General features: G+C 43.2%; 1 protein-coding gene across 1 annotated transcript; it reads left to right on the forward strand.

Annotated features, from left to right (window-relative positions):
- The first annotated feature begins 4758 nt into the window (after positions 1-4758).
- On the forward strand, positions 4759-10065 carry APOBEC1 (apolipoprotein B mRNA editing enzyme catalytic subunit 1). Its single transcript, XM_057429149.1, has 5 exons — positions 4759-4795; positions 5132-5159; positions 5589-5923; positions 7135-7253; positions 9563-10065. Exons 1-5 carry the CDS (start codon positions 4774-4776, stop codon positions 9587-9589), a joined length of 531 nt encoding a protein of 176 aa, XP_057285132.1. The 5' UTR covers positions 4759-4773; the 3' UTR covers positions 9590-10065.
- Positions 10066-10349: the final 284 nt, after the last annotated feature.

The raw sequence follows: 10349 nt of genomic DNA on the forward strand, positions 1-10349 counted from the left end.
AATTTGTGTATCTACAAGCTTGGTTTTATATGCATTATTGCATTATTATGCATACATAGATTTGTAAATATCTGTGTGTGTATTCATACATATGTATTCATACACACACAAAGACATGTTTTAGCCCTTTTTTAAATTTGAAGTTCACAGAGTAGATCTCAAAAGGTTCTCTGGGATTCTTCTTTCTGTAAAAATACAGATATCTACTGAGAATTCTCCAATAAAAATACAGCTATCAACTAAGACATCTCCATTAAATCCAAACAAACATGCTTTGGATTTTCCTTTTACTGTCAAATGTGCCAGCAGCAGAACACTTGAACTAACCTCAAATTTGCCATTACAAATTAAGTCCAGGAAGCGGCTTGTAAGTAGAGATTGAGAGCTAAGCCTCTGTGGTATGAGCCCCAAGGTTTTAGTCATATTTAAGTTTTGCCTTCCTCCTTGCTTCCAGACTTCCACTCTGTGATTCTCACCACTTTCCAGTAGATCATTCAGCCAGAGAATAGAAAGCTCAGGACTTGTAAAATCCCCAGAGATCTGCAAATTGGGACCTTGGCTGATTCAAGCCCTTTTTGTCTTCTTTGATACGTGATCTAACTTCTCTCCTTTTCTGATCCTCTTTCACCTCTCTAACCTGCCTGTTTTTCCCAATTTCTTCCATATGTTTCCATTTCTATGACTTCTACCTCACTCCAGATTTGTGTTCTATGTTGAATAAAATCCTTCAGTGTGACGCTGGAGTTGGTGTTACCAGTGTTTACAGTATGGCTCTACTACCACCAAAAAATGGATTATTATAAAGGTCTAAGAAACCAGGTGTGTAAAGGAGTTATAAGTGAGTGTATGTCCAATGTTCTATGTGTCCTTTGCTGTACATATTCCTGCAAAATGCATTTATGTTCAAGGAGGTATGCATCTGAAGGTGGTGGTTATTTCTAAAATAACACATTTTCTGGAGTGGGTGAGATATATTCAGATGTTACCGATAGCTCAGCATTGCCATAACCTTCCCACTGATCTCTATCTTAGGCAGCTTCAGTGAAGGGAGATGATTGACAGGCTGGAGAGTTGGGCAGGGAATAACTTGATGAAATATAACAAGGGAAAGTGTAGAGTCCTGCATCTGGGCAGGAACAACCCCAGGTTCCAGTATAGGTTGGGAAACGACCTGTTAGAGAGCAGTGTAGGGCAGAGGGACCTGGGGGTCCTAGTGGACGACAGGATGACCATGAGCCAACACTGTGCCCTTGTGGCTAAGAAGGCCAATGGCATCCTGGGGTGTATTAGAAGGGCGGTGGTTAGTAGGTCGAGAGAGGTCCTCCTTCCCCTCTACTCTGCCCTGGTGAGACCGCATCTGGAGTATTGTGTCCAGTTCTGGGCCCCTCAGTTCAAGAAGGACAGGGAGCTGCTGGAGAGAGTCCAGCGAAGGGCAACAAAGATGATTAGGGGAGTGGAGCATCTCCCTTATGAGGAAAGACTGAGGGAGCTGGGTCTCTATAGTTTGGAGAAGAGGAGACTGAGGGGTGACCTTATAAGTGTCTATAAATATATAAAGGGGGAGCGTCACGAGGATGGAGCCAGGCTCTACTCAGTGGCAAACAATGATAGGACAAGGGGTAATGGGTACAAACTGGAACACAAGAGGTTCCATTTAAACTTGAGAAGAAACTTCTTCTCCGTGAGGGTGACGGAACACTGGAACAGGCTGCCCAGGGAGGTTGTGGAGTCTCCTTCCCTGGAGGCATTCAAAACCCGCCTGGACACATTCCTGTGTAACATTATCTAGGTGTTCCTGCTCCGGCAGGGGGATTGGACTAGATGATCTTTTGAGGTCCCTTCCAATCTCTAGCATACTGTGTGATACTGTGTGATAAGAAGTATAAAAAATACTTTGGTCACACCTGTTTGAGTAATATGAGGTTCTACTCATACACACAACCCTTGCTACAGACATGTAGAAACTTAAGGACATACTGGATTGTTTTTTGCTCATAAAGGCCAAGAAAGAGTTTTCCCACCCAGATACATGGTTGGTTTCATCTTCTGGAGGTTTCATCATCCTCTGAAGCCCTTAAGTTTGGTCCCCATAAACAAGATGTGCGAATTCTTCTGGAAACGTTAAAATTAACTTTTGTGGTAGCCTTGTCTTTCTGATTTTGTTAAACCAACTGACACATTTGGAAGGGATTCCTTTCCTCACAGGCTGGCAGGAATGTCAGAATGATATTTCCCTTTTTCTTTAACTTTCCTTTTGTTTTCTACCATCTCATAGAGCACCTGGACATACCTGGAAATGCTGTGCTGCAAATTTCATGCTTCTGCTTGGAACAATTTTTCTCTCTCTGCTTTCTATGCCACATTGCTGGTTTTATACCAGGAACTCTTGCTACTAAGCACTGCTAGGCTAGTCAAGCTGTTTCTTGTAAATTAGACTAAGCATCTAAAAGCCTAATTCACAACTACATATTTGTAAATATCTACTGCAGAGAGAAGGAAATTAAGAGAATACTACAGTCTCATAGAATCCTAGAACAGTTTCGGTTGGAAAGGACCTTAAGATCATCTAGTTCCAACACCCGTGCCATGGGCAGGGACACCTCACACTGAACCATGTCACCCAAGACTCTGTCTAACCTGGCCTTGAACACCACTAGGGATGGAGTGTTCACAACTTCCTTGGGCAACCCATTCCAGTGCCTCACCACCCTTAACATTAAAGAATTTCCTCCTTATATCCAGTCTAAACTTCCCCTGTTTAAGTTTTAATCCATTACCCTTTGTCCTGTCACTACAGTCCCTAACGAAGAGTCCCTCTCCAGCATCCTTATTAGGCCCCCTTCAGATACTGGAAGGCTGCTATGAGGTCTCCACGCTGAACAGCTCCAACTTTCTCAGCCTGTCTTCATACGGGAGGTGCTCCAGTCCCCTGATTATCGTTGTGGCCCTCCTCTGGACTTGTTCCAACAGTTCCATGTCCTTCTTATGTTGAGGACACCAGGACTGCACACAGTGCTCCAAGTGGGTTCTCATGAGTGCAGAGTAGAGGGGCAGGATCACCCCCTTCGACCTGCATTTCTAGCTTTACTAAGTATCATGTCAGTGAACTCAATACACATTAGTCAAACTCTTATTTTATTTGTTTAAGAGATCTCTAGGTGTCTGAATTGATCCCATTCACTTTTCCTAAGGAATCAACTAATGCAGCCACCAGGAACGAACAATTCTGTGTTGTGATGTGATTGGTGAAGAGGCCCTGAAGGCAGATGCTTTGCTGCCCCATGACCTGCCATGACTAGATTTCTCCACGGATTGTCTGTCCAGTGCCTGAAACCCTCCTCCCTCTGTACTCCAGCATTCATGTTCACTTCTCTTTGTTCTGACCTTGCAGGAAACTGAGTATTTTTGACAATAGAATGTTGAGGGCTTGCCTCTGAGAATGCAAATAAATCACACCCTTAGCTTTACAATCCCAAGCCAGACTTGGCATTGAGGAAGGCAATGGCTTTGTCCTCAGGGAGTGCACATTACTGGACGATGGCTCACCAAGTATCCACTTCTGCAGCTTGCATCAGGCCACAAAATAATTGTGTCACAAAACCAGAGTAAACTCTAAATGATAAAGACTGAGCACAATCTTCTATAGATATGCCATATCTTTGTTAATCCCTTGCTCTGCAACCCAGTTTTGGGTGTATCAGTAAGAGAAAAGCTTCTCACCAGCAACTAGCATTGTTTTACTCATTTTCAGATTAAAGAGGAAATACTTTTTGCTGCACCTTGTGTGAGTTATGGAATAGATCACAGGAAGGTGTTGCCCAATTCATAATGCTGAGCAGATTTCTCAGGGCACTGGAAAAAGCCTATTCTTTCTACATCAGGGCACTGCTCTGTCATGACCAATAGCTTCTGCAGGTACTTATCAGCTGGCTCAGGTCTTGCTGTCAGAGTGCCTACATGAATACAGTCCTCTTCTCAGTTGTGAAGTTTCGTAAGTACCTGGGTGTCTGCACAGAACAAGCTCTTCACTGCCATAGATCTCCTGGATGCTGGACAGCTTGCTTAGAGTTGGCCTGAAAGTGTCTGCCTAGTAGCTGACCACAATGTGGTCCTCACGCACATTGAGGGTCTTCCTTGCCCTCATGAGGACCTCTGTTCAAGGGTGTATGAGCGGCCCTTGAAACTTCAGAGGACGGTCCCATGAAGGGAAATGGCAGTAACCATCACCACCTGCAGGAGACCCACAGAATCACCAGCTTTTGCAGATGTCTTCTGTTTCCTTCTCTCCACCGGGTTCTGCCCAACTTGCTGTCAATACCCGGATGCCAGAAAAGTTATCATCTGCCGTGCCCCGGCTCTGTGATGTGATGCCATTTATGTAGACGTTCTTCCTCTCTTGGTGCACTGGGGTGACTAGAGAAGCGATGCTTTTCTGTCCTGGGGCTAGTGATAATGAAGAGACAGAATTTCTGTTCTTCACTGCAAAAAAAGCGACTCACCTCTTAATTCCAGCTCCTGGCAGGCAGGCATGCTTGTCTACAACCCAGATCCACTTCTGAGTGGGACTTACCCTCTTTTGGAGAACTTACTTTCAGTTTCACCCAGTGGGGTGGTTTGTTTGGATGAAAGCAAGTCACGATGAGGAAATATTCAGCTGAATAACATCGCTAACATCCAAAGTTCAGCCTTGGGGAATAGAAACTGAAAGTCAACATAAGATTAATAAAAGGACATCCATCACCCAAGAGACGACAGACCAATCCGGAAACATCCATGGCTGCTGTCTCTAATAGAGGTAAGTACATGTATGTGAAAAGCAGGTCTATTTCTCCATATTCAGTGTAGGTATTTACTATAGTTGTACCTAAGGAACTGGTGAATACAGACAAGTGTGTATATTGATGCGTGAAAATACGCAGGAGGCACTTGTGTATTTGTGTGTCTTACCTCTTTGAATGCATTACTGTATCTTGAGTCTGAGGTCCAGCCTCAAAATATAAATGTTTCTGTTAACCTGATGTTGCATTAGTCAGGGAGTGCATAGACTGAAATGGGCCAGGACAGGAGATGTGAATGAAATTTTGTTTTCTGACCTACTAACCCAAATGACTCACAAATCTTTTTTATGTAGATCCTGCACCCAGACAGAGCAACCAAAGGTAAGTGATACAGTTGTATCAATGTGTGCCTCCTGGAACCCATGGCAATTTCCAGAGTCAGGCAAAGGAAAGAATCCTTGTGCCCTGCTTTCCTCTTATCATCCCTTTCCTTGATCTTCCTTTCCAGTTGTCTCACTGCTTTGACCAGTGCTGATCTCAGAGTGGTGATGGGGTTGCTGAATTTCCCAAGATCAATCATGGAAGTGCTATGGGTGTTTCACCAAGGCCACTTTAGGGGAAAAAGTTTGGACCTTTCATTAAATTCCGAATTCCAGATTTAGATCATCAGATTGCAACATTATTCCATCTGTCATTTTGTGATGGGAAAGGCTGAGAGTGGGAGCTTGGCTGATGTTGAGAGCAGGTAACAATGGGACCAAACAACGCTATAGCGTGGGGATGATTGTACTGTTGGTACCTTTGTCGCAGGTGGAAGATACAGCCAGAGGACTTCAAAAGAAATTATTTGCCTAACCGACATCCAAAGGTGGTGTGCCTGCTGTATGAAATCAGGTGGAGCAGAGGTACCGTCTGGAGGAACTGGTGCTCAAACAGTTCCACCCAACACGCTGAAGTCAACTTCTTGGAAAACTGTTTCAAGGCAAATCCATCAGTTTCTTGCTCCATTACCTGGGTCCTATCTACTACACCCTGCGGGAAATGTTCCAGAAGAATTCTGGATTTCCTGAGTGGATATCCCAATGTGACCTTGAAAATATATGCAGCCAAGCTGTTCAAGCATCTGGATAACCGTAACCGGCAAGGTCTCTGGAACCTGGCAAATAATAGAGTCAATATATGTATCATGAATCTTGCAGGTAACCCAACTACTCCTTGTTTATGGATTGAAAGTTTTGGGATTATATGCACTCTCAGCAGTTGTGTTTTGCAATAGTGATAGTGACTGACATTGGGGAGGACTAATGAATGCAAAATGCCATTCTCTTGTGCCTTATTTCTTCTTCAGTACAAGGAGAGTTATGTCTTTCTCTAGCCTTCCATGCGTCCTTTACATACAGTGAAAAATCCTGAGTGTAAGATAGAACCTGTCCTTCCCAGTACATATATGCAGATGCAGCAAGTACTTGGTTTCCTTTGATAGCTGGAAAAGAGAAGGACACATATCTAAAGGAGACTTTCAGATGGTGCATCACAGAGGACACGTCTTGCATGTGTGCCTTTTTATATGTATGTCTTGCTTGCCTGTTGATATTTGGCTGTAAAAATAGTCCGGACAAGTAGCGCAGAGAAAGGAATATACATTTGAAAAGATGAATCTCACATACCTGTCTGGTACTGGAGTGTGGATCTAAAAATCTACCAGGTCAAATTTAAACTTAAAGGACATAACTTGTCTTGGGGAGCCTGTCTCTGTGATTATACCACCAAAGCAGTGACAGAATCTCTGGCCATCCTATTAACAGTAAGATCAATATGAAACTGCTAAATGTTAGGGTGTTCACTCCAGGTTTTCTCTGACCATTGAGATGTCAGATAGATTCAAGATTAAAACAACAAGCTTATTTTCTTACCCAAAGCTGTTGTGATCAATCACAAGTCTGCCAAAAGGCATGCCTGAACAGCCCTGGTTGTATGTGTCACCTGCCGTTTCAGTCCTTCCCAGAGAAGCAGCCTGCTACTCGCTGGCTGCTTCTCCCTTGGCCAGCATGCTCTGTATTTTTGCCTGATGTGCTATCTGTGATAGGGGTTGCCCAAGACACCGTAGTGATCTCTCCCTGGCAATTCCCCCTTTTAAACATATTGCTACTTGTAGAATTTTGGTTTCCCTTTCTACGAACTTAATTTGTGTCGTTGCAAGTCATCGTTGGTCCCTTGCAGGAATGCCCTCAGATGAATATCTGTCGCCTGCCTTTTACCATTTTCTTGCTGAGAAAGCAGTGACTCACTGGCATATTCATGAAGAAGGAACTGGGTATGCCTTATGTCAAGAGTGACCGGATCTCTCTCTTCTCAGATTACAATTACTACTGGAAAAGATTTGTTGCATACCAAGATGGAGAAGATGATTATTGGCCCTGGAGTTTCGCTCCATACATCTTTCTGAATTGGACAGAGCTCTGTCATATCCTTTTGGTTAGTAGGCACTTGAAGAAAACACTGAGAGTAAAAAGTAATGCAAAATCTTAGGAAAAGGTTTGAAGTATCCTGGCAATGGTGCTAACAGAAATGATAGTAGGAAAAATAAGCATGGGCTTGATGCTGCATGAACAGAAAGCCCAGGGGCAAGAGATTTCCAAAGACTATGATGCTACATTGTGCTTTGTAGCCAGGAGCAGAGAAGAGATTTAGCAATAATCCCAGGGTTTTTTTTGGAAAGAAAAGAGAAATTATTTCAACCCTTTGCATGGGTCAGCTACAAGTACATTAGCTTGCAGCTTACTGGAACTTTTTGATCCCAAAAGCTCCCTCAGCTATGTAAACATGATTCAAGCAGACTCTTCTTGCCTCTCAGGACAGGGTCACTACTTTCAGTTGATTTTTTGAGCAAGTTCAAAAGCTTGGATGGGTGGATTCTCTTTCAGGATCAGAACTTGCACATAAGAGTATCATATGACTGAGATCTGCATTCCTTATTTCTTGCAATCCATACAACTGCAGAAGCTATTTTTATGACCTGATTACCTACTGTACAAGAAAGAGAACAGGGGAGAAAACCAGGACTGGAGTTAATTTCCTGGCTCAGCCACTGCTTGTTGGGCAAGCCAGTTCTTGCTTGAACTTGTCCCATATGTAGAGCAGGGGCTAGCAGAATGGACAGCAGAAGACAGAGGAAGGGATGCATAGAACTACATAATATGGACAGGAATTTAGAGTCTAGAAAGAGAAAAACTAACCTATTTGTGAGATGCTATAAATTTTTTATTTCTGAGTGGGAAAAAGGTACACATTAGACTTCATTTCACTTCTATCTACCTCAAACTTTACATAGTTTTTTTAATACCTCAGGACCTGACCTTTCTAAGTATCTGAATAAGACATTCAGGTGACAGGACACACACAGTCAGTGGCATTATCCATCAGTTAGCTGATCTAACAAAGTAGTTAATGCAATGGAACTGCTCAGGAGATACTTTTTCCTTGGCTTTCAGCCTTCCTACGTCTCCTAATGTCTGAGATGATTGAATAGTCTAGCAACTTATGCACAATCAAATGTACAGTGTGATGCTTACCACGGAGCTGAACAGAGCTTCCTGCTAAATACTTGTGAGTACTAACAAACTACAGCCCACTCAGCAGAGTTGCTTGGGTACAAGGTGAATAAGCCCTTCACATCTTGGTTTTAAAGAGCCAGTTAACAAATGGCCTTTCCCTCCCTATGCCCCTGGCAGCCTTGTTGGTTACTATTGAGTCCCGGTGGCTGGGAAGCTCGGACTGTGACACCCATGCTGAAAATTAGACACTTGCTCAACTGCTTTGCAGTCTCAGCCGAACTCAAGCCACACCTAAAATGAAGGTAAACAAAGGCCATTATCAGTAGTTCTGACTAACCACCAATCCTCTACAGAAGGGATGGGAAGGTCTATTTGCTTGTGAGCACTCAGCCCCATGGTCCTAATTACGCAGAGGTGTAATGTGAGTTAGTTCCAGGCACATGCTCCAGAGAAATACAGACTGTTATGTAAAATCCCTGGCAGAAGAAAGACTCAAAGGAACTGGAGAGGGTCTGGTGAGTGCAACTGCAATGATAAGGAGGCTGGAGCACTTGCCCTACAGAGAAAGGCTGAAAGAATCGGCTTTGTTAGACCTAACAAAAAGAACGCGAAGTGGGATCTAGCTGCAGTTTTCCACTACATAAAGGCAGTGAAGAAAGGACCAGACTCTCCTCAGTGCTGCACAGAGGGAAAATGAGGCAACAGGCACCAGCTGTGACAAGGGAAACTCCAGCTGGACAGAAGGAAAAGTCTCCCCTGACAGCAGTGCTGTACTGGAGCAGGTGTCCATAGAGACTCCATGCATCCCTGTCAGACCTCCATCCCTGGAGACATGAGGATTTTCCTCTAAGCTTTGCAGTTAGCCATGCCACAAAGTTGTTATTGGACTGGAGACCTCTTGAGGGCCTTTTTACCCCCCAAAACCCTGCCTTTCCACAGGATCTATCTCCACTTCCCCTGGATTCAGCTGTGCAATCTGCCACCTTTTAAATATTCCTGTTTCTGAGTGGTCTGTTTTTCTAGGAGGGGTTTACACAGCAAAGTAAATTCTGAGGTGCTACGCTGTTGTCTAGAAAGCTGCGTCCCAAGGGAGATTATCTAAATTGTTGAAGGTGGATCGGAGTGAGCTCTTGGACTAGATGTATTTTCAAACTCTGGATCATGCTGAAGAGACAAGCTTAAGCTTTTGGCATCTAATTTTTAATGTTCATGTGCCTTTCTTCCTACTAGGGACTTCCTCCAATGCTGTCAAACTGAATACTAACAAGCAGCAGCAGCATGCCTCTGACAGTATTTTCTGCTGCAGCCTTCAACTATGAGCCTCAAACTACCACCAGAGAAAGCTCTCGTCAATGGCTGGGCTTTGCCACTATTTGACACAGCAGAAGGAGCATATGAGAAACCATCAGAAAGTTTGCATGAGGCTGCAGGACAGGGTACTCTGTTACAGAGAGTAACACCTTTCATGTTCTGATCTGATCCAAAGAAGTAATCAATCAGAACAATGCATTCTGATTTTGAGAATTTCTTATGAATCTCACTTATATGGCTATGTGTATAATGTTTCAGAAAACACATCATACTATTACAGTATTTATGTAATATTGTTACATTACTGCTTTTATTAATGTCTAATACATTAATATTATTAAGGATTATATTGCTTCATTTTAAGGTTTTATTTTCCCCATTTTTATGACTTTAGAAACAATAGAATAAAAGAGGAAAGGTCAGCTCTGTGGAAACTTTGCTTTTCTTTTTCAGTTCCTGGGCACACATCCTTCCCTTGCAGTTCCACATTCTGAAGTCCTAGTTGTTCATTGAAAATTAGGGGAACACAGTAAAAACTCTGCTTTTCCAGCTGGAAACACTGAGTGGAATGGTGAGGTAGTAGATGTTGAAAGCTCTGAGTTATCTATACAGACAGAAGGGGAAAAGGAGGTAGAGGTGTGTTTGGCCTTGCAGAAGTTTTCGGTTTGTACTGCAAATAATGCAAAACATCTGCATAAATCATGTT

The sequence above is a fragment of the Pezoporus wallicus genome, unplaced genomic scaffold, assembly GCF_028554395.1.
Source record: "Pezoporus wallicus isolate ANWC-B61680 ecotype Strahan unplaced genomic scaffold, APGP_CSIRO_Pwel_v1 scaffold_3294, whole genome shotgun sequence".
In the NCBI taxonomy this organism is placed as follows: Eukaryota; Metazoa; Chordata; class Aves; order Psittaciformes; family Psittacidae; genus Pezoporus; species Pezoporus wallicus.